The 24,956-nt window shown below is 46.2% G+C and overlaps 1 protein-coding gene across 2 annotated transcripts in view; it reads left to right on the top strand.

The window, feature by feature from the left end:
- LOC120894201 (autotransporter adhesin BpaC-like) overlaps nt 1-22,381 on the top strand; it is a 97,035-nt gene extending 74,654 nt beyond the window's left edge. For both annotated transcript variants that reach the window (XM_040296649.1, XM_040296650.1), the window contains exons 4-6: nt 10,848-11,066; nt 14,702-15,171; nt 18,669-22,381. In XM_040296649.1, the coding sequence (XP_040152583.1) occupies nt 10,848-11,066; nt 14,702-15,171; nt 18,669-20,040 (2,061 nt within the window). In that variant the 3' untranslated portion in view covers nt 20,041-22,381. The remainder of the gene's footprint in view (nt 1-10,847; nt 11,067-14,701; nt 15,172-18,668) is intronic.
- Nucleotides 22,382-24,956: the final 2,575 nt, after the last annotated feature.

The following is a 24,956-nucleotide window of genomic DNA, read 5'->3' as shown; positions in this document are numbered from 1 at the left end:
CGCGGTTGGGGCCGCTAAGGTGTTCTACTTCCTGGGTAACCGGCGCCAACGCCTGCTGTCTGCGTGTCGGTGCCGGGTGCGTGTCTCTGTTTTGGGGCGTGTGATGTATGTCTCTCCGTGTATCTCTCGACTCCCCATTGCCCTTCCCAACCACCGTTTCATTGGTGAGATTTTCCGCATAGTTTCGATCATGTGGCACGAATGTTCCACGGCACTGCCTGTCCCTACCCGTGTGTACTGCACCAGTTCTCACAACTGCTGCGGCAGCGCACCGTGTGCGTTCTCGTTGTCTGCAAAGATTAATTAAACTAGATGAGTTGATCTTCCTCAGCATTTTTCATGCGCGCAGGCGCACACGCATACGCGCGAATGTTTGTGAGGCTCCGACGATGCTGGAAGTGAAAATTTATGCGCCATTGTGTGCGATTGGGAAGACATTCTTGAGCCTTGATTTATTCCTGCGTGTCTTGTATGTGTTCTCTCCTGCAGCGAGTGGACTAAAGTTACTGTAAGCCGATTTGTAAAGGGATTTGTTCGATTGAATGGATTGTGTTGTTGGCTAAATGGGTACGACGGCCTCCAGACGCGGTCTCGGAGGAACAATAGATCTAGAGGCCGGCAGCAAAAAAGGAATCGAGGTCAGCAATGCTGTGTGTACCACCACGCACCACGCACTCTTTGCCCCGCTCAAGAAAGCAGCACCTTCCATAGTCACAAGCGAGCGAGATGGGAAAGGTGGATCATAATTGGGGAGAAATTTTGCCAGTACCGAAAAACGTGCCATCCAACACCCAGATTATTCAACGTATTTTAATCTGTACATCTCGCGTGCGTGTATTGTGTTGTGCAATCGGGTTGGCGGGATGGGAGGTGATTAGGGTTTTAGGAGCAGCTTGCAAACGAGATAGATTTCCAATCTCCTCTCTATCACCTTCCAATTTGATCAATGTGGGATGTGCGAGCGCGCGCCGCTTGTTACACGCGTTTGAATAAGGAGAAGAAATGGCCACTTGACCGGCGTTATTTGCGGCATGCAACAACCTCGTTTTTGTATGCTGCCCGATCCGTTAATTATCAGCTCTCTGTGCGAGAAGACGCGCTGGTTATAATTGTGTGCCGATTATCTTAGCCTTTGCTTTGCATGTGTAGTGATCGGGTGGGTCACCACCCCGATCGACCTACCTGCTGCTGGACTAGACGCTCGAAAACCATCCTCACTTGGAAGCTACTTTATAGCTCCCGGTTAGTCACAATTATCTTGCCGCATCGTATTTCCGATGTAGTTTTCGTTTGGTGCGTGCGGGTCGTTTGGGGTGGGTTCGTCGACGTGCAAAGACATGCTTCAAGTGCTCGGCTTCGTTTCGCGAAAAGAAATGTACCGTTCAGTGCGCTAGGGGTCCGCTCGAGGGTGGTTTACAATGGTGGGGATGATAATAAAAATGGAGAAAAACACCTTTTGGAACACGACGCCCCAACCTTAGCGTGCAGAAGAGAAATACGAGCCAAATTGCAATGTACAAATAATCTACAACGAAGCGTGACGTGTGATCCAAAACCTCCCCTGCGCACTGTGCGTGTGTGTTGGTGTACGCGCTAGCACCCCTTTCAAGGTGACTTTACGCTACAGGTGTGCCACAAGCTTTTTGAAGATCACACGCATCCAAAGTTCTAAAACAGGTGAGGTACATCTAACACAAGATGATTTTGTTTTAAAGCAAAGAACTCATCCAAAAAGCGCTTTGAAACCACTATCATCACACCCTGTTCGTGACCGTGATTACCAGGGCGTGTGTCGATGAGCGCGGGTTGAAGTAAAAACGCAACCAGAGGCGCTTACCTGGCTGCCGCCTAGCACAACGCACGAAGCAGAGAAGTGTACACAGGTGTTCTATTCCCTCTGCTCGACTGCTTCTAACTTCCACCTGAAATGGGTTGCGTGTGTCAAGCTGAACCTGCCACAAACAGACCATAACACCGTGTAGATACTGGCAGTTCCGGATGGGGGGATACTATCACATCCAACGCTGTAAGTTCTCCTCTACTTTTGCACTTTTGCCTTTGTCTTTGCCTAAGAGCGTCTTCTAGGTCGTGAGTCTTCGCTTTTGGCCGTCGAAGCAGGGAAAGCTCTTCTCTCGTCTATTCGCTGCAAGTTCAACGACACTTTCGAATGGCTTTTCCGTTCGTTGCTTACGTTGCTCACGCAAATTCTTGAATTGGCCCTCCGGCGGTGGCGAGAGAGGAAACTAGACCAAGCATGAAAATGTGCAAAGTTGATTGTAGAAAAAGGTAGAAAAAGAGCTTGGGGCTTTTTTGTTTGCGATAATAATTGCAATTTTCGTGATTGTTGTTTCGCTGAAGTTACGGTACTTTTTGGAATGTGTGTGTATGTTTTTTTTTGCGCTATACGAAGAACATTTTTGTACCATGACCTACAAAACGGATTAAGCAAGGGGTCGTCGTAGAATGATGTAATATAATACCCTGAAATATGTAAAAACGATTTCTTACTCGAATGTGTTTTTCCATCGATGATGACGATGTCCTCATACACACCGCGTATCGCTGTCCGGCAGGTTCACGCTTTGCGGTTTGGAAAATATCACCCACTGCAATCTCGGCTTGGCTGGGTCAGGGATCGGCGAAGAATTTAGGTTAACTTGCCAGCACAGTTCCTTACCGTGGCGGAATTTTCTCCTCTTTTCCCTGTTGCAGGTAGAGGGGACAACCGCTGCTAAGAGAGCGGCGCATATGTTCTTCATCATCATCATCTCCTCGTAGAACATCATCATCCGGTTCCGTGGAGCCGGCAAGGGTCTTGCTTCGATCCCTGGCCACCGTTGAACACAGTTAGTGGTTCGCCGCACCGCGGCAGGAATGTGCCGCCCTTCCCATCGCAATGCAGACTAATGAAAATGACACAAATTAGGGATGATCGTTTGTCACTATTAATAAACGGTGCCAGTATTTTCCCTCCACAGTTTGCGATCGTTGCGCCGGTACATTATGCGGTTGGGTACTGTTGTCGGTGGAATGGGAGAGTGAAACGCCCAGACACCTTCGCTTTCGTACGTGTCTTGGTCAATTTTTAGTACTTAAATCCTCAAGAAAGGAAGATGACATCGATTTTTTTTGTCAATTAATACTATGTTTTATAAGTATTCGAATTCTAGAGTTTGGAGAAGTAGTAGCGCAATCGGAAAGGTTGAAGTTTTCACTCCTTTTTTCTCGATAAGTCGGTGGGGGTGTCGAGCACGCCGCCTAGACCGAGCGCTAGTCATTTGTGCAACAGAATCTAGGTTATCGCACTGCTTGCCGTGTGACCTATATGTGATGTTATTTTATTTAATGGAAACCACTTTACGTTTTCTGATACGATCCACACCGGACTTGGGAGTAGATTCAGCAAAAAAAAAATCCCCTCTAGTAAAACGTCACTTGTGTGGGCGGGTTTATATTAATTGATATCCATTTCTCAGACAAAGTTGGAACTTTTGAAGATAGAATGTGTTGTGCAATGATTCAACCATCTTTGGATTGCAAAATGTTTTCCCTTTTTGCTCGCTGTTGATGGTGATGAAACAGGTTGATTCATTTGAAGATCAACACACATTGGCTTAAGAGAAGACATTTTTCTTGATGTTTGAGTTCTTCGAGCTGTTGTGGTTTTAAGTAGCTTTAAATCCTGGAGTTTCTTCAACACGTCAATCTAAAAAACGGTGCCGTTTCTCATGACTTCGTCTTGTGTGGGATAGAAACTAACTACTAGCATTAAACACAAACAATTGAGCCAATTTGGTCGTTTACCGCCGATTACCTGTTGGTTTTGTTTTGTTTTTTTTTTTCGAGTGAAGGTTAATGCATCTGTTAATTGCCCAACGTGTCTCAATGCCAAAGTCAGATAGATATTTGCTTTTCTCCATTGTCAATTCAATCAATTGAAGGCTGGCTCCATTTCCATAACACATCGCTGCGGGTGGGTGTGGCGATGGTGGTGGTGCCGAAGATGTGCCACTGCTGCTAGCCACGTAACACGACCATGCGTCAGTTCGAAAAGCTGTCCCCTCCTCTCCCCTCTCCCGTCCTGTTCGAAACATTTTCAATCACCTTGCACTAACGAGGGTGGGAGACCGACTTGGCTAGTAGCTAACTAGCCTAGTATATAGCCTAGCGCGACCGGTGCTGCCCATGGCCAAGGAAAAGCGTCACTTCGTGCGATGAGCCATGGGACGACGCATACACGTGAGCATCAAGATGACACGAGTAGCAACGACGCACTACGAAGTTCGTCGTCGAACGGCGGTAGTGCTGTGCAGCACCAACGCCTTTTTCGTTTGGGCGGGTACTCCGAGCAAACGGTGGCTTTTTTACCGAGAGACCTACTAAACCGGTGAAGCAGAAACTGACCTCCTCGTCGGAGTGGTGTGTGGGGCCATACCTTTGGCAATGGCCGTTGTCTCAGCTGGATGGTTCGTGGCCAAACCCACTCGGCAAAGGCACTTGCTTTGGTGGACGGTGGACTCCTCCTTCAGTCCAGTGTATGAAGAGCATGTCGAAGCCGTGTGCCTGGCCAAGTTATTTTGCTTTTGGGATACCTCAACAGGTACTGCTAGGATAAGGATAATCTTGTGTCTTTGGTGCAAATTGATGTATAAAATAGCATTGATGGCTTATATTGATTAAAAGAAAATAAGAGTTTGAAATTAGGTTTTCACAGATTGTTAAGGTTTCTTGAAGTTCAGGATTTTTAACATGAAGTTATTCAGTACTTTTGAATTAAAATTGTATGTTCAAAATCCAATGCAAAATAATATTGAACATCTTAGGATTGAATATCCAAGTATTCGGATGCTTAGATATTATTGAGTCCTGCTGTTTTATTAAGAAAAACCCGAAAGGTTAAGAAAAGACGTTGATTTGGAAAGTGATATGTTCTAACGATTAACATGATTTTGAAGACTTAGGCTTAAGGACTTCTAGGGAGTTCATGGTTGTATATGACCTGAATCAAGGAATAATATAGGTCATCATTTACCGCAATGTTCTCCTCTTAACACCTCTACAAGTAGATCAACATGATACCTTCCTTAAACCATTGTAGTTTGCGAGATCTATTTTGAAACGACTGGACACAGTAGCGCTAGAAGTTCCACATTTTGACACCATACCATGTGTTTCTCAGTAAAATAATAGTTTTGTTACCACACGTCCTTGGTAGTTACAGATCATCTAGCGCCATAATACGCCTAAAAATGTTCAGTATCTTGTGAAATCCGTTTTTACACTCCTCTCGCTCCCTGGATCGAATTTCTTTGCCCCTTTCGTCTGGGCCCTAGGCAAACATTCGTCGGTGGCGGCTGTTGCGCGAAAAGTGGTTGACTCGAACCACCGGGTCCGCAATACTATTTTTGGTGCGGCCCGACTGCGCGCCCTTTTACGACATCGCGCTGCAGCCGGAAAATGGTTCTTCAGGAAGGTGCAGAGGATCAGCGTATCTTGCCGCGGTGTTGTTGCCGCAAGAGATCATCGCCGTTTTATCGCACACCGCCTTCTTCTTCCTTCGCTCGCTGTTTGCTGGGAGGAATTGCATTAGTGCACGGGGGGTGGGAGTGCATTTGCTGTGGACCACGACGATAGTGTGGCAGGTTTGGGCTGTGCCAAGCTCCTGCTGTTGTCAGCACGGTCGTTCTGCATTTTCATCGATGGACATAAATCGCCGCCTAACCCCTTAACCGTTTGCAGCGGTCGAGATTAATGCTTGAATGGCGCGGAGCGCGAACGTGTTAACGTTGGTTGTTAGGTGGTTTCATAAGTGCATTTTTTGAGGTGTTAAACGTGTAGTTTATGAGCGAGAGCCGTCGTGCGGGATACATGCACCTTCTTCGGAATGGAGTTCTTAGCTTATGTTGTGTTGTCGCCGTTTCTAGAGGGCGCTCTTAGATACTCTCGATTCAAGAAGAACAATTTGGATCATTTTTGTTGTTGTTTTAGCGTTGTGTCAATGCATTTTAAGCTCACGTAAATAAGCATGAAAAAAGAATAAAAATATGTTTTGCTTAAAACAATTAATCATTCTCATTTATTGTGCCATGGCGTGTGCATTCCAAAATTTACAAAGCAATGCTGGTGTCAGGTGTAAAAGATGAGGTGTTGTGCTGGAATGCAATCATCGTTACTGTGCAATCCACGGGTGGGACTAAAAGGTGCCTAAAAGATACACCCGTGGTGTGACGTATGAAATATATTTTTGCAATGCAATGGAACTTCGTTACGGTCGATATGCGTTACGAAGAGGCGTTGCAAGCCGTTTACAAACTGGTGATCAAGATGCGCTTGATAAGCACGTCACGATTTGCCGTACGAAGTTTAATACAGCGAGCTTTGATGCATCAATATCAATTTGTTTATATAATTCAATTATAAGCCAGAATATTATAGAGACTAGTCCTACACAAATAGAAGAACCATTCATTCAAACTTTTTGTAGAATTATTAAGAACCTTTTTTATGTAAAATAAATAAGAGTATCGCAACATTTAAAATTATTTTCTTCCTAACTCCCATCTTGTTATTATTATTCCAAAGTATCAAAATAATCACAGCTCTTAGAGAAGCGTTCACCTCAATCACACATAGTTTACTTGGCATGGAGAGAGGAGCAGGAATAGCAGAGAGGGCAGGCAACAGCCGCGCGCAAGGGTCCAATTTCTTTCACCGGACGGATTCAGGAAGATCCGAACGCATTTCTAATTACGGAATAACGTATGCTTCCGCATATGTATCGAAACGGGCGCAGAATAACAAACCATTTTCGCCAATATCATCGAGCCCGGGCGTTCGTTCGCGCGCGTGATCGTGCAAATTAGTGCGTAGCAAACCCCTCCCCACTGTTCCCCGTTGAGGCAGTGTCTTCCGCTTCGCCGTGCTCTTGCTCCTCCTCCTCCTCTTCTGCCCTTAATCCGGTGGGTTGTATTTTCGACCGCGGTTCGCATACAACGGGTTCGCGAACCGCAAAATCGGATGAAGAGGGCAGGCAAATCTATCAGCGCAAAGTGAGGTGAAGAAAGAAAAAGGGTGGTGAAAAATTTATTGCCAGCCAAGCTGCACTATATCACTTTCGTGGCCGGGAGATCGCCACTGGCCAGGTCATATCCTGGCCCCCCGACAACACAGGCGACAGGAGAGAAACCGTCTTCCGGCTTTGTGTGGCCGGCGTTTGAAGGGCTGGACTGTTTCAATTGGGTGTGAAGCGTTTCATTCGGTTAGGTGATGTGTTGAGTTGCGTTTGTATGTTTGCGTTGGTTCATCGCCAAGCTCAAGTAAACGGCTGGATTCAATTCAATGACTTTATATTGCTCTTAGATATAACATATTACCGGGAAGGGAGACGAATGTATGGAGACTTAAATGTAAATAAACATAAATAATTTAAATGTGATAAACCCTAGTATAACTCAACTAACTTGCCCTCAATTTGCCGTTGATGTCGGTAGACGGCTATCACATTCCTTTCCAATACGACCACAATGATCCGTACAGTGAAAAAAAAAGTATTTTAAATTTCACTCATCGAACTGTCTGTAGCACAACTGAACATTATGTTCCTCTTGGAGAGATTGCCATTAGCGACATTAAGTAACACCGTGTTATGACACACAATCAGAACCGTTCACTTGGCATTCGCATCGCCATCGCATCATTCCTGTCTACCTTCCCACAATACGTGTCAATCTGTTCAATCGTCTTTGTACTTGGATAAATGATACCTCCATTACCATATTCGATGTAACAAACCGCGTGGTTCACAGCGCCGTCGTGGAACGATTGATTTCATTGACTAATAGACATCATACTTTGGGAATTAAATGGATTTTATTGTTTGTCAATCGTTATTTGTAGAAGATTTTTATCTTATCACATTTGCCCATTCCTTTCGTTGATCGATCGCATCGATTAGCTGATCATGATAATCGAACTTTGACACATACTATCACCCATGCCATGCCATGACAAATACGTTGAGTTACGTCGTTGTGTGCGTCTGTGGATTAGCAGTTGGTGGAAAATCAATTCCTCCACACACAACGGAAAATGTCACAAAACCTACCCCTTCATTTGCCACGCGCTATATCGTACTACACTATCGCTTGAATTGATTGCTAGATTGGGCAGTCCAACCGAAGAGGATTGATGGCTGTGTTGCGGCATTGTGTGTGTGTGTGTGTTTGTACGCTTGTGACCGATACTTTGCCTTCACGGAAATGAAATGATATGTGAAAGTCGCGCGAAAAGGGAGGAAAGTCTGCTGTTGTAACCTCCGTCATCGCCGCCCCGACCAGACAAGAACGGTTCATTGTTTCAGGCACACCCGTTGAAGGTCAGCATGAAATTACACGTTGCGAAAGGTGTGTTGTTTCCCCCCCATCACCGGTTTGGGGTGGCGACACAATCTGTGCAAGAGCCCGCCTGGTACAATCTAGTTTTTTTTCTTCTTCCGTAGAACCGCAAAATACAAAATAAAAATGCCAGACATGAATTAAAGAGAAAGAGGGGAAAAAAAGAAGGGCGCCACACATTCCACGCTGTGGAGTAAATAATTGAAATAATTTCAAGTTTATGGTGCGTGGACGACTAAGATACGATCGTAGAATGGGCGTCAGTGAAGGAGGGTTGCAGAAAGCCGCTTGATGGCAAAATCTGCGACGAAGGTTAATCCTGCGACTGGCCGTGGGAGAAAGGCCGCGAAAGAACGTTCCTTTCGCTTCCTGATAGTACCTCTTTCCTTCATTCGGCATTCCGTCACACGGTACATTGGGATTGTGCAATGTGCGCCTTCAGCGTGTTTGGGGGTACGGTGTGTTGGGATTTTGGTACAAATGCAGGCCGCTTTTTGCAGGAAATATCTTCCGAAGATCTTACACAATCATACGATCTTGGTGAGATAATTCGTATCGTAAATGGTTGAGTTTGTGTGTTGTTCCGTTCGTTTGAAACAGCATTCTTTAGAATCAACACACACATTGCGGCGCAGTCTGCATTCACAGATTCGCAAACGGCAACTTTAGACGCTGTCGGAGGCGAACGTGACAGGAAGGTGACAAATTACTTAATCTTTTGGAGTGGTGGCATTTCTGAAGATTGCCGACAGTAATGGTAATTGCACGGAAGAGCGCGGGATGCAACTTGCAATGTAAAAGCGGAGGGGGCGAGAAAGGGTTACGCAACGCACGATGAACTTCAAGAATGGAATGTCCGCCTTGGACGCTGCAGAGTAGATGAGGATGAGCTAATTAATTTTGGCTGATTTTAAACGGAGCAAAGTGCTAAATTAGTCCGTCGTTTTGTGGGAAGAAGTTGGGCAGCATAATAAAGCAGTAGCAGGGTTGTTGGTCCTGGTAAAAGTTGGTGTTGGTGGAGTGTCGTTCGTCGGCGTTGGCGGCAATATTATAATTTGTAGTAATTAATCACTATCGATCGATGAACTTTTGCGGTCACAGAAAGTAGAGTTAGACAGTTGCATTACTTCCCTGACGTGTGATGGACAGCTTAGGTTGTCTGGCGGTTTGTCTGGCGTGCATTCGTTATGTACGTTTATTCTACAATTTTCTCTTAAAAGAATGTTTTCAATACATTTTCAATTCAAAATGTTTTAAAATTCCTTTGAATTTAGGACCTCCTTACATGCTATTCTTGGTGATAGTCAGAAATAGTTACCAATCCCAAAAAGGCATAATTAGGAATGACCTTTAATGTTGAACTTCCCTCCAACATCCTCAGAACGTATTAGATCTGTTGATGTTGAAACGGCAAGGACTGTGTGTGACTTGTCCGATTTGTTGCACTTTTGATTTCTGGCCCGGCGACAAATCCAACTGGACGGCAAATGTATCGTTCCCAGCCGCCGCCCCCGCCTACCTTTCCCTACTTGTTGTTCATTCTGATCACATACATAGGCGGCGGGAGTGTGTGATACGTTAGAGCGTAACTTCAATCGCATAGGCTGCGTGTTGAGCTCGTTAAATGCAAATTTGTTGCAGTCATTTCCGTCGGGCAAGCATGACGACGATGCTTCAACTCTTTCTCTGTCACTCTGTCCGGCCACCGGCGAAGGTTTTTGCACCGTGCGATCGAGAATTGCGTGCTTTTTTTGTGTGTGTCATCGCCACGCACCCAAGCACGTGAGACGCGTGCAATGGTTTTACAGCCAGAACGAACCTGCGAGAGGGTTTGATAGTTTTTTGTTTGCGCAGGTGTTGTCTCGTGCATGGTGCTGTTATGCTTAGATAAACAAAGAGTTTTCAATTATGCGCGGTTGTGCACAGCAAATGGTTGACGGGCACGGTTAATCAGTAGTACCGCGACACTGTGTGCATGTGTGTAGCGTGAGTGGCCTTAGAGGTTAAGGTCTTTTGGCTTTGATGTTACGCAAGAAGACATTGCGCTCGTCCGGTGGTGGCCATTTGTCTTGCGGACTAGTTTCGTGTGCAGTTGCAGCTCGTTTTTTTTTTAGCGATCGTTAATTTTGGCACTTTGATTTGGAGACACATTTTTAAGCAAACGTGACATTTGAAGAACCCTGACGTTTGTGTTTATATTTCAACGTTTGGTTTCAATAATTAAGACACATGTTTGACAGTTTGAGTAAGAGACCGCGAACCTTCAATATCCTGATCATGAATCCTGAAGAATCTCTCTCATATTTTAATGTCCAGATATTGCTGGATGTCGTCTCTTGATATGCTTTTTAAGTTTAACCTCTTTTTAAGTGACAATTTTAATATAATAAATAAACTTAGCATGTATAATTTATTGTTACTGAAATCTTCTATTTTTTTAACCTTTTTTCACAGGAATGCCAGAACTTGATCGAGGAAAACCGGCGGCTTGTTAGCATAGCGAGCGGTGCAGGAAATGGTTACGCGATCAGCGGCATGCTCAACGGTGCGGTGGGTGGATCCGGAAGCTTGTCGACGCTCGGCATGGGCGTCCCTAACGGTGGAAGCTACAGTAGTGTTGAATCTGTGATCCTGCAAACGCAAGTCGAAACGCTACAATGGCAACTAAAGCAGGTAAGCGAAGGAGGTTATGACAGAGAGTGTACTTCAGGAAAAGTACCGAAACACACAAAAACCAACAACGTATCTAATCAATTGAATACTGTCACTAGGTGATACTAAAACAATAGTTACGCCCTTCTGTGCAGTGTGATCAGGGTTTTTGTCGTTGTCGAAACGAATTTGATCGATAATGAGGCATATCTAAGTACCCGTGCCCTTCGTATTATTGATTCGAATTACAAAACGACTATGATGTTCATCTTGCTGCTCAAGCCCTTGTGCAATGTAGTGTTGCCGTCGAGTGAGCTAAGTAACGATCTGGAACAATCAGGGTATTGGTCACGAGATATGCAACGGCATACTTAATCCCACCAAAGGTACGATTTCGTAATTAGGCTCTCTCTCCCTCTCGCTAGGGATCTCTCTTGCATTGATCGCATCAAATGCGTGCAAATAAAGCAATCATTGAGCCCCTCGACTACTATGACGCAGTTAATTAGAATAACGTGCCTGTGCTAGAAGATGGAACTACCTACCATGGTGGAGAGCTTAGGTTCTGTCAAGGGCGCCAAAGCCACGATAAAAGTGTTTGACCAGATGTTTGCACTCCCCGGTTTGCACACTTACAGATCAGTAGAAGCTCCAGGGGTTCACAGTGGGCACTTGCGGCAAATGTATCAATTATTTAACCGGTGACATTTGTCTCGTAACAAAGCACTGGGAACGGTGGGAAAACACACAGTGGCGCCGTCGTCGTCGTCGCGGTCATCCATCGTGAGCAGTGGCCGTTTTGAGCATAGTTTTGCTCCAGCGCATTGCTCAGCGATTCAACGGTCGGTTGACCATCTCGGTCAACATTGACATATGTTCCGTGGCGGGTTTGGGGCTCGGTGCAGGGTGTTCGCACTGGTAGAGCTGCACACTGGTTTACCGTTCCATATCTGCATATGAACAGGGCACCCATCGGTAGGGAAACGAAACAACAGTTTTAGAGGTTAGCTGGAGTTGCCGTTTTTTCCTCCATTGTGGTCCTATTATCGCTGCCATCTGATCGAGATTTATTCATTAGCCTTTAAGGTTAGTTCCTTTCTCGTTCCAGTTGACCCTCACACATGATGATGGGTGCATTTACTGAACAGTGTACATTTAAATAGATTGAGGTTTCTTGGTATGGATTAAGTAAGTGTTAAGAATAAATTATCTCCAATGGAACATATTTAGTGCGCTTAAACAATGCATTTGATGTAAATAGCTTGATCTTCTGAATCCAAGAAGTTGCAAACCTAAAATTAGATAAAGATCAACACTAGGCAATTGCCCAAATATCCATCCTGTATGGTAGGAACTTTCAGGTAATGTTGAAAATCTGCAATTTAAAATCATTACATCAGAGTAGAATTGCATGAACCTTCGGTAGTTGTTTCTGCCCGCTTACGTTGGCATGATCTCATCGCCGAACCATCAGCCCCTCGTATCACCAATTCTGCACATCGATCGTATACCAAACCGCGGCAGTTCAAACGCAAACGTTACGCTACTCTGGCGTTTCGCTCTGTATCAAAAGGGCATTTGTGTCAATTTTCCATTTGCACACAGTGGAGGGGGAATTTGGAAGAGAAACAAATTCACACAAAGTGTTTTCGCAAGCCGTACCGGCGGGTAACTCACTGGAATGTGTAGCATTTGCGGGTAAGATTTGTGAAGTAAGTACAGTTAGCGCCGCCGTGTTTTGATTTGCTGGTGGAACAGATGGTTTCTAACAAACGGTCGATGTTGTCGTCGTTTTGTGAGTGGCAAACTGAGGGCGGAAGAGGTCAACGGGGTTCATCCCATGCTCGTTTGGTAAGAACACCCGCCCGCGCGCTAGCAAGTGCTCTGGCAGTTGATGAACACATCGAGTCTTTTTTGCGGTCGTGTGTTTGAAATCCTTGCACACAACTCTCCAGTGCGGCAAACGGAACTGCGACATCTTCTCGATCACTTGGTGGACCATTTCTCGCACACACATACACTCGTTGTGTGCCTCCCATTACCTTGATAGTTTCGACGTCGTCGTCGTTACCCGTGACTGATGGAACCGGGCTGGTGCTGGTGCCGCTGCGACACCGTTGGAAAAATGTGCGCTCCCGATTCTCTGCTCCATTTATGCTTAATTACTGATCGGCGCGCAGCGCTGCACTGTTGCGACAGTTTGGAGAGGTGGTGTGAAGGTTTCGCGCGCTGTCGTGTGTGTGTGTGTGCAGATGCATGGCACGTTTTGATGGAAAGACATTTTTCGGAGCTCAGTTTCCATCGGAAGAAACCTAGCGAGAAGAGCGAGAGAAAGAGCTTGTGACCAGTGTTGGTGGTAGGCTCAGGGGAGGAAGATTGATCCGTTCGCTTTGATCCGTGCCTAATAAGCGATGGGGCAATATTGGGGTTGACAGATGATGCAATTTAGCTACGAGAGAGTAAATCTTTAATGAATTTCAAGGAGAATTTGGTGCATTAAAAAGTACAATTTCTTTTATAGCTCGAAATACTCATTTAGCATAAACCACAGCACGGCAAAGAAGTCATCCCTATCGTATCTCTTCAACGGCTTAACTAGGCCAAACAAAGAGATGCCTTTGTTTGGTGTAGGAAATGTGTTCCTCACCGTTAAACACCCGTACAGCGAGAGCGTCATTGTAAAATCAAGACGTCAACCGCTGGGGCGCTGTTGTCTTCACTGCCGTGGCACCATGCAAACATTATTCCGGTAGCACCTAACAGCAGAGCACCCCGAAACATATGTGCGTGTGTGTAATGGCTTCTTCATATATCCCGCGTCATATTTATGATGCGCTTTGCTGATGTGTTTTTCGGGTTGTTCGGATCTATTCTTGGTGTTTGCTTCCCGGCGACGACGGCGATCATATGATGGGTTTGAGTTTTGGCTTTGATCCCACCGGGTACCCAGGAGTGTGGCCTGCGCGCACCTTCATGTCCATCGTGTTTTGGGGCAAATGGGGAGGAAATTTACAAGCCCCCTTGAAGTAGTCGAAAAACAAATCCTAAGCCCCACGCTGTACAAACCCACGGTTTTAGGTCATTTGTTTAGAAAATAGTGGTAATGGCGTCTTGTGCTTACTTACTACAAGCCTGTTTGTGTTGTGATGGTGTCCAGTGTGTTTGTATGATGGTAGGCTGGTGTGGTTTCAGGCGAATGTTGCATGAGAGATCACGTAGAACTCACATAGAGCTAAGACATAGATCTAAGACACACAGATATATGTAGTAGAGTCTAATATATTTGTCTCTGTTAAGCTTCCCAGTTCCTAACTACGACCACCGAAGATGTATTTTATGATGCTTGGGAAAAGGAAATCATTCTAGAGAATGTCATCAGAAAAGTGCATCTTGATGTTTTTTTTTTTTTATTGTACCGTTTTCATAAATCTTGTCAGAAACCCCTGAAGCTCTAATTGTTCCATAGAAACTCAGGCGAGTTGTGATCTGGAAGCTAGATTTGAACAAACAAGCGACATGGTTTGCTACTTAAGAGTCTATATCTTTACCAGTGCGTTAATTTGTGGATCTCTCAATAGATATTAGCCTAAGAAGCAACAACATTCCCCTTGGCCCGCGTGACTTATGCATTTGTGCTTCCTATTTTTCTGCGACAGGTTGACTCCAGCCGACACATGTACCGGGCGGTGATGGAAGAAGTTGTGCGGTTTCTGGACCGCTGCTACCGCTCGCTGGACGCACTGCAGAGTGGGCAGATAGGGCGATCGAAGAGTGTGCTACAGGTGTCGAAAACGAGCGGACATCAGCAGCAGCAGCAGCACCAACATCACCACGATTCGGACAGTAGCAGTGCGAGTAGTCCACGGGCACGCAGCAGTACGAATCTAGTGGATGTGCAGCAACACAACAAGCCCTACACCAAAGCAGCGGGAGGAGGCCATAATGGGCGCCTGGACCATCAGCAGCACCACCACCACAACCACCAACCGTCCTCGCTGACGCTGATCAACACTGGATCGTCGGCAGCAGCGAGTCAGCATGCCGCAACGTCCACCCATAACGAGGACGATTGTGTCGTACCGCCATCACCTGCCAGCTCCTACAGCACCTTTAGAGATTTTACCTGGTAAGATATTGCCGGCGGATGAGCGATTTGAGATAATTTATGTTTCGCAGGAGTAGATCTCTGGTTTGTTGCTGAGCTTGTGAGGTTCTTGTGCTTCCAATAAGCCAGAATAATCACTACAAACGTCGAGGTCTTAAGAGTGACATTGGACCGCACGTCCTAAATGAATCACATTGCACTTGGCGGTGCATCCAGCGCAACCTATGTATCAATCAATGGGAATCAAAACACGTATTCGTTAAGATTCAAAAGGAACGCACATGTTTTTATTCGAGAGCAGAAATGCATATTTAGGGTGCGACAGCTCTTCACCCTAAGGTGACGACGACTCAAATGAACAGCAAAATGCAAAAGTTTCACATCTCATTCAATCAAGGGGAAAACACATTTCCACTTGCCACATTATTCCTTGTCGCAATCCCGTTTTTTCCACCACCATATTGATATTTCTTTTAAGGCCCGCCAGATTATTTGGGTCTTTTACTTTACCGAGCCCGACTACACACACACACACACACCCAAACTGCAGCATTCAAACTGCATCGATTGCTGTGCAATACGCCCCTCTTCGTGTGTTCGGCCGTTAACGTCTCAATACATAAATCGGGTGCTAATTTATTGGACACATACGTTAATTGCCTGTCGCCGTTGTCGCCGTCGCGTTGTCGCCGGTACGCGAGCTCTGTTCGGCACTTGTGCTGCCGATGGGTGGCGCGGAATTCCTCCTACCCAAGTCTCTGCAGACGAAAACTATCGCTCCCGTGTGCTAGGGAAAAGAAGAAATCGTTAGGGAAAGCAGAGTTCTTTGGCTACGTCATGTGTATTCTAAATATCTTTTACGTGGTCGGATGGAGTTAGAGGAGACCCGATATCGTAGTTTTTGGTTCTTTTGTTGTAACAATCGTTTTGTTTTAAAATTGGGATTAAGATCTGTTTTGAGAATGGGGATGGATGCTAAAACATACAGGCATGCACACGCACAAACATGATTGATGGATGAGTATGATAGTGGATGGTGTGTCTTTATAGGATGTTATCTAGTGATTGAGAGAGATTGGAATAGTTATGACAAAACAAAATTAAGATCAGTAAAGGATGCAAATTCTGAAAACACTTACTTACGTTAGACTTACGAAAGACGATTGTGGTGTAATTCTTGGGAGCAATAATTCTACCAACCAAAAAACCACTACTGCCTTTAGCTTAGGTAAAGGTGCAGGCAATAAGGATGCGACACACAGGTCACTGTGTCAAATCCATTACGAACCATTAAATCCATGACATCCGGACTAAAAACCTTCCTCTCTGCCCCTATTCCTCCTGGTAGGTAGCCGCAGGGCCAAGACCCTATCGAATACAGAAATAGGGCCAGGATGGATGGCGAAATTCGCTACGCGCAGCGCGAGCACCCACCATAAGACCCTCCCAGTACCCAGTGGCAGGTCATTTGCGCGTGCGAATCGATTTGTCATCATCAATCATGGAGGTTGGAGCGCCCTGTGCGCTTACCTACGCAGTCCGAAGGGACACTGGGCCCCAGGAAGATCAGCTCTCCCTTTCTAGAAGGGTGTAGAAAGTGTGGACATTCAAGCGCGCGCGCACACACCCGAATGCAATCGGAATGCGTTTGCGTACACGCATCGATGATATTTCAGTCAATGTGCGATGCGTGCGCGTCAGTACGCCTCCGCCATTAACGGGTGTGTTAATCTGGGCAGTTCAGGATGCATCCGCTGCGTGGAGAGGTGACAGAGAACCGTTTCGTGCGCCGCCGCCGCTGGCTAGAGATGCCTGATGATTTATCTGGAATCGAGCCCCGGTTCCTCTCGTGCTTGCATGTTTTGAGATGTTTTACATAAATCATGCTGTGCGCGCTGCTTCCTCTCCAGTATGGCGCAGCGTGTCGATTCAAGCGCGCAACGGGATGAAAAATGCAGATATAGGATTCTTTCCCGCTCACGGGTTTTAATGCAAACCAAACAGTCGCGTGGCAAGGAATACCGCCGAACCATTGCGTTCCAAATAGATTGGGTATTTAAATTCGCTTCTCTTCCCCATGTGATTGGCTTTTGGTATCTTTGTTTTGTAAATTTTGCCTTGCTTTATGGGGTCGCGTAATCGTCACCGGGGAGGGGTGTTTGAGACATTAAAATGAAATATCCTTTGCTGTGAGATTCACGTGGCCAGCAACGAGGCAAGCAGCGGGTTGGCAAGCAGAGATGGTTCATCTATTAATGGGGTTTAGCCTCAGCTCCCGGTCGGTGATAAATTTCACCGTGATCGTCAATAATAAAGCTCCTTCTGCTCCGCCGATTCGCCATCGAACACTCCGGGCTGATCCATGGGGTGTTATTCTGATATCAGACGCGTGTTTCACCTAAATGCTACCGGACATTGGGGCGATCGTTGGTCTCGTTTGTTTGTATCGTAAACTATCGCGCGGAGAAACGATCGCGTCGGGAAATGTAAGCAAACACAGTGTCGCGGCCACAACATCCAGCACACATTCGCGTCTGTGTTGTACGGTGTTGGGTGAGCGAACAGGAAGAAACCGTTTCGTAATCGTTGTTGCGATAAATGACCCGTAAACGATGCCCGGGAGGAGGTCATAATTTGCGTTTGTTGACAAACTTCTGCCGGTTTGGAATTATGCTTGGATGGTCGGATTGAATTATTTAGCAGCTCGTTTGGGAGAGGGTCCCTCCGAAACAGCTGCTTTATTTACACCTTTGGCGACAGGAATAGCATGATCAAGCGCAGTGACATTAATGCATTTTGTGTTTGACATGTAGCAGAAGAATGGCAGCATAAACTAGGCTCGGGTTTGGTGGGAAAAAATATTACGGAAATAGAAAAAAAAAAGGATTTTCAACATATCGGTACGGCGTGGGCTAGAATTTCATGACCGATGCAATTAATTCGATTGGCAATATATGCTGTTCGGCTTGGTTGTGCTTATTTTAACCACATTTATGCGCTCCAATTGAGCCGTCTGTCAACTTGGTGCGCTCGCGGCAGTGTCTGAGTGCTGCCGGAAGGCAAACTCTCTGCTGCCGCTGCTGCTGCTACGAGCCAGGGGGGCCGGCCGGCATGTGGTGTCTAGTAATTTTACGATCAACACTTTCTCGTCCGTCTTAAGAAGCGTCGTATGTGTGTCCCAGTAGTGCCAGAAATGTGATACTTTTGCGCTGGCCTGGTAACCGATACCATCCCGGTAACACTGCAATGACCGCGACGGCGGCGGAATGGGTGTCAAACGAGAACGACACGCCGGTGCTGACGGCGTTATATGTCTTTAGCAAATCGGTGCAAATATAAATCAAGAGCAGAGAGATAGAACTGGCCTTCCTGCAGGCGTCATAAGCAGGCAGATTATCCAATTGGCACCACATCCAAAATGGGTTGAAATTGGTGTCGAAAGGGGAATTTGTTTCGTGGAGGGGAACCAACAAACTCAACTAAAGTTGTTTTTCACTCTTTTTTTTTTTGTTTTTCAGGCGACGCTCACCGAAACGAACCCAGACTCTGCCAATTTCCAGCAACGAAGTTGACCCGGAGAAGCTGGCCCAGGAGGCGTTCCGTTTGCTGCGGACGGTGCAGAATCTGCTCAACACACAGGAGCCGACGCTGGCCCAATCGACGAACGCACTGGACAGCCTGATCTCGGCATCAACGGCGGCATCCAGCTGCGGCAGCAGCACCACGCTCACCGGTGTCGGTCTGGCCGCTTCCGGTGCGATGCTCGGCAGCACACCGACACTGACCGGAGCGGGCGGCGGTGGCAACGGTGGCGGCGATGGCGGTCGAAGCGTAGGAGTAGCGAATGGACATAGTGGTGGAGGAGGAGGGGGAGGAGCCGGTGGGGGAGCTGGTGGTGGTGGAAGTCATCCGTTGGTGAACACCCGCAGCACGGTGGGCTTCAGCCGGAAGCTGAACATGCGCGGCAGCCGACTGTCGGTGAGGAGCAGTACGGCCGACTCGGTACATTCGACATCGTCCTCCACCAAGACGGAAACGGACGAGGACAATACGGATCGGCCTTCGCCACCGCTCCTGCTGTCACATCCTCACCATCATCACCACCATCATCATTTGCTGCAGCACCAGAATGGAATAAACGGTGGCACTGCAGGTGGTGGCGGAGGTGGAGGTGGAGGTGGCAGCAGTAGTAGCAGCTGCTGCAGCAGCACCTCGGGCAACGGTAGCCTCAATGGGAACGGGCACCATCATCACAATCCGGCCCACCGGTACAGTGCGAACATCGAGCGGATCAAGGAGATGATGATATCCAGCTCGGCGGAGGATGAGAGCGGCTTCAGCTCGATGAACTCGTTCCAGGAGATCGGCCTGCCGCTGGTCAACTCGACGATGCTGTCCTCGGTCGGTAGTAGCCACGGCGTTAGCAACGGGTCGCTCGGCGGCGACGGATCGTCGTCCTCGAACGAGGGAGGAGCAGCTGCTGGCGGTGGCAGCAGCAGCAGTAGCACCGGCAACAACAGTGCGTTCGGCGGCATGTCGGAAGATTCGTCCGAGCTGCGGGAGAACACCGTCATCCCGACGGCGGCCATGAACGGGGCGACGAACGGGGGCAGTAACAGCAGCGCCAACCGGTTGGGCATTCCGTCCTCTCCGTCCGCAAAGTCGGCCAGTGGGCAGAGCGGGGGTGGTAGCAACAATGCGTCCACTGTCACTGGCTCCGGTGGCGCGTCCAGCGGTGGATCGCCACTGCGCGTCACGCAAACGGCCAGCTACGAGCACCACACGCACTTCATCAACCATCGGCGCTGGGACTCGGCCCCGGTTGTGCCGCCCAAGCTGAAGATTCACGCCGGCGAAACCGATACCGTGTCGCGGGTGCTCTGGGTGTAGCAGAGATAGAAGCGGCCGGCGACCGGTGGTGTGGTCACCGAGCGCCGTCGCCCCGTAGGTTTCCTCGCATTTCTTTCCCACTGCATTTGTGCACTGTGAATACGGATCTCGTCGCCCTTTCTTTCCCCCCCCATGTGTCGAGTTGTGGCTAGGAAAAGGGGATTGGATGTCTCTTTCAGCTTTTTTTTGTAGTTTTGTAATTTTCAACCTTCATTTGCGTCCTCCAATTGTTTCCTTTCTGTCGTCCAAGCTCTGTATAGTTTTCATTTTTGTATATAGTTTACTAAGTGGACACACACTGTACTTTGTGCTTACTTTTAAGCATACTTCTTTTGAAAGGTGACATCGATTGGTTTTATATATAATCCTTATTCGAAAGCGGAAGGAGACAAGAGACAACCAACACACACATACTTAACATACTTGTCGCATTGTCGAGATACGTTCGAAGGAGAATTATTCATTGCATTTAATTAAAAAAAACCCATAATGGATGGACAGAGCCGTCGTACTACTACTACTACTACTACTACTACTACAATAATCCCATACGCAAACCGTTCGTTTTTATAACACAGCACTGTACGACAATTTTTGAAACATTTTTACGTCGCAAATGGGCAAAATGCGTATGCGAGGGGAATTAGAATTGTCAGAGGAATTGTCGTTGCTGTTTAGCTACGGAAGTACTTTATTATTTTGTAAATTTCGAATTAAACGTTTTCAATGAGCAGGATACGAATTCGAACGCCAACAATCTACCCAGAAAAAACAGCTTGTAGTGAGGATGAAAGCGAACGCCTGAATGCTCCCATGTACTTGACACGCCAAGTATACTGAGTACGCCGAATTAGATGGGCAGCTGGATGTGTGGGATATTACATCGATGGATGAACGTTTTTGATTCAAGATAACGTAGCTGTTAAGAGCTGTGTGTAAGGAAAGGAAGTATGAATAAATGTTTCATGATATTGGGCGGATATATTTTCGTTTTTCGTTTTTCGTACCCAACCACAACCAAAGTCGGAACAAGGAAATACAAAGAATGAGATGAAATTTGAAGCGAGGATCGAGTGATTGAACACAGAGAGGAGCAGGACAAGAAGAAAAATAGTAGTATAGAAAACATAATGGCTTCCACATAATATCATCATTGATAGGCGCAAGTATAGTGAGATATCGAATCGTCACGACAGGACAAAAACCCTCATCCGAGCTCTTCTCGTCTCGTCAAATGCTTATTACATCGCGTGCGTAAGAATAATTCCTTTGTTTTTAAATTTTGAGTTTCCATGTGTATTTGTAGCATCATATTGCGATAATTTTAAACCGTGACTTATGAGAAACGACTCGGCGACGGAGAGCGAGAAGCTCTAGAAGAAGAAAAAGGAGAGGAGAGTGCAGGAGGTAAAATAGTTTTCTAACCAATGCAAAACGGATGCAAAAAATAAACGGTAATGATAGAAAGGCAAATGCGTATCTTCGTAGCGTTACATTATAGACGGCATTTGGTGGGATGTTGTCTGCATAACAATACGAATACGTCCAGCATTTAAAACGCGAATTAATGTGAGCATCATAACATGGAATACTGTTTGTTTTTGTTTTTTTTTTAAAGCAAAATGTATCGCAGCATCTGGAGGACAATAGCTACGTAAACTATAGGACAAGCACTACTTAGGGCGGCAGCAAACGTAAATGCTACAATGTGAATACAAAAATTAACTTAAATCATCAAACGGCGCGTCAAAAGGAAGACACAGGAATAGCCAATAGAGGGAGTACGTAATAGTGAGCCAAACAATTCAATAAAAAAAACACCAACATAAAGTAAGCAAAGTAAATGCACCACTCTCTCAACAAAAACGTTCTTTCTTCTACACCACCTTGTTTTTTATGGTACAAACACTACTGATCCTGATTTTTTATTTGTCGATCGATGGTGCAGTGCAGGACAAAGGTCTGATTTCTGAGTATCCGTTACCGTGAAGAGATGAAAGTGAGGCTATTTTTCATTAACTATCTGTTCAACCATTTTCGAAACAATTCCCCGATACTGATGATGATGGTAGGCATTTTTAATAGACAAAAGATGTTTAAGGTATATTTTAAAAACACAGTTTGAAAGCAGCAGACAACCTAAGCTACCGGTATGAACGGTAACAAGTATTCCAAGGATCATAATTTCCAATTACTACACACACACACTAACTGATTGATCGCTGTTATTATATTACCCTCCCTTCCGGTGTACCACTGGAACTCTACTTACCATCTATTACCGCTAACACAACCACTACTCAAACACTAAAATAAAGAAGAAAAAATTACATAAAACACAGGAATAGCTGTAGCACTTTCTATTTTTATTCATAATCAATGTTCATATATTTTAGGTGCAGTCCTGGAACCGTGTCACTGTATTTTTGTATATTTATAATTATATTTGTATCATTTTTAAACGTTAAAATTTAAATGCTCTTTACTTTTTGTTAGACTGCTCGATTGAGCTTCCTCAGTTTGCGCTGTGTACCAGCAGAGGGCGCAAATGTCGTTGAAACATTTCAGCGCAATCGTATGAAATTTTTCAAGCACTATGGTTCGAGCGTGGATTTTAAGGATTAATTGTGCGATCTATTAATCAATTTGTAATGAAAATAAGTTTTTGTTTAAACATTACAGACAATAATTCAAAAAAGGAGTTGCAATAAATACAATTATTTTAGCTTCCATTAAATTCATTTTTCTGCTCTAAGATCGATTCATCACGCAACATGCACACGCAAGGGTTAAGGCGTACCGCCAGAGCAGCAACAAACAAACAAAAAAAAAAAACGGCTTACGCGTGCAGCAAGTTAAAACAGGCCCCTCTTATCATCTTCCCGCCATCCAAAGTCAGATGAGAAGCCGGTCTGTCTGTATGCGTGCGTTTGTGCGTTTGCACTGCATTTGAATGTGTTTGTAAACGGGGAAAACGGCGATCGGTGGCCGCGTGTGCGTACCAGCAAAGCGTAAACCACCCCGGACCACGTGCTGCTGAATTATTTATCGAAACCGGTCGTGAGGGTGGCCTTTTCGTGTGGCCCGGCGGCTTGGCCTGCTGGGACGGAACCGCCCGAGAACTATGGCAAATGGAGCTTCATGTGTCGCTCGAAGGGAAATTACAACGATGACGTTTGACCAGCACATAATGGAGCACCAGATACCCTCGCCTTCCCTCACCCTGTGCTAGACTGTGCCACGCCGGCGGAGATATGCACATCGCAAGATTGTGGGTAAAAATAACGAGCGCGAGAGGAAGCCTCTTTTGCGTGCACGGGCGCGTGCAGCCCGAATCGGTGGCGCACCGAACTCTCCTCTCCTCGAGCGAACCCCGCGGGACCGGGATCGAAGGTCGTTCGAAGGGCGTAGATAGGCGACGATGGGCGACGTACGGGCCAATCGGGCGTCCGACCACGTGGTGCGCCCGCTTCGGTGTTCGATTTCCAGCGATCTGCGTGTGTGACCCGGCGTCGTAGGGGGTTCCACTTTTTTTTTCTATTTATCGGTGTGTGTGTGTGTGTCTCAGAGGATAAAATTCCATACCAGCTGGTAAAACCCCGTCCAAGGGATTCTGAGCTCATATCGCACAGTTGCTCGGCAAATGCAAAGTACACAAACGATCCTCTGCTTGATCGCGAGCCGTGAAGGTTCGTGTTTACGTCTCTCTGTTTTCAAAAAATGTAATGTAAAATAACACAAAAACCACGAATGACGAACTGCTGCAATGACGTCACACACACACACTGGGCCAGGGCCGGTAAACCGAAGGAGCGGCTGGTTAGAAATATTATTTTTAAATGCATGATCTCGCACCGTCGTCTAGCGCGCGCGTTGAAGATGATGCATCAATCTTTTGGCAGCCGTGTGTGGTAAAGCAAAAATCACGGAACGATGCGCAAGTCGCTACCACACACGCAAACATACACACTGTCTTTGGCGCATACGCAAATGAAATGTGCGCGACGCAATGGAGCGGTGTCTTGCTGTTTGTTCGCTTGGCTTAAGTTATTGGCTTAAGTGGTCCTGATGACCAACGACTCAGTCAAACACACACACACACTCTCGGGGGCTCTCTCTCTCTCTGTGTCTTTTCTAAGAAAAGAGAGAAAGGGAGAGAAAGAGTAAAAAATGAGAGAAACAAGGCCTCTCTCTCTCTCTTCTAGTATGGCATGCGGGACTGGTGTTAGACCGTTCGGAGAACGCTGTGGAGAAGAAGATACCAGACGATGAGTTGGTGGGGCCGCTTTGGGGGATGATAATGACGGACGACCCTCACGTGACAGTAGTGGATGTGGTCAAAAATATTGTCGATTGCTCACGGTCTCTCGGTCCAACCAACCCCCGGTGAGGGGTTTGGGGATTGTTCTTTTTTTTTTGCAATGCTCTAACGCTTACCGTTCGCTGGCTTTGCTCACATCGTTCACACCAAAGCAGGGACTTTTTGGTGTTTGGTGTCTGTACCAGGGAAGAACAACCGTTCTGATAGAGGACGCTATAAGAATGTACTTAAATATAGATTGAACCACACTATATTGGAGTTTATGAGGCAAGATCTTATAAGAAGGTGGCAATATATCAGATTTGATGGGCAATAAAGTCATTTGAAGCTATTGAAAGTGCACCAACCAATTCTAGAAACTAGATCTTTACAGTTGTGTTTGATGTTTCATCATCACGAGTCTCCAAACATTGCAGTAGGATAATCACACATAACTTTATGAGTTGCTAGAAGTGATTTTTTGTTTATTTATGTCCTATTTACAATTTTAGAGGAAATAATTAGCATACATTTTATTGACAGGATCAATTTCAAGGATCAATCGGCTACAGATTCGTTGAGCATGGTATAGAAAACCTTGGGTTGTAAGGCTATG

Source organism: Anopheles arabiensis, chromosome 2 (genome assembly GCF_016920715.1).
Source record: "Anopheles arabiensis isolate DONGOLA chromosome 2, AaraD3, whole genome shotgun sequence".
NCBI classification, from domain to species: domain Eukaryota; kingdom Metazoa; phylum Arthropoda; class Insecta; order Diptera; family Culicidae; genus Anopheles; species Anopheles arabiensis.
Note: the sequence above shows the minus strand (reverse complement) of the source record. Positions and strands in the feature narration are given on the sequence as shown.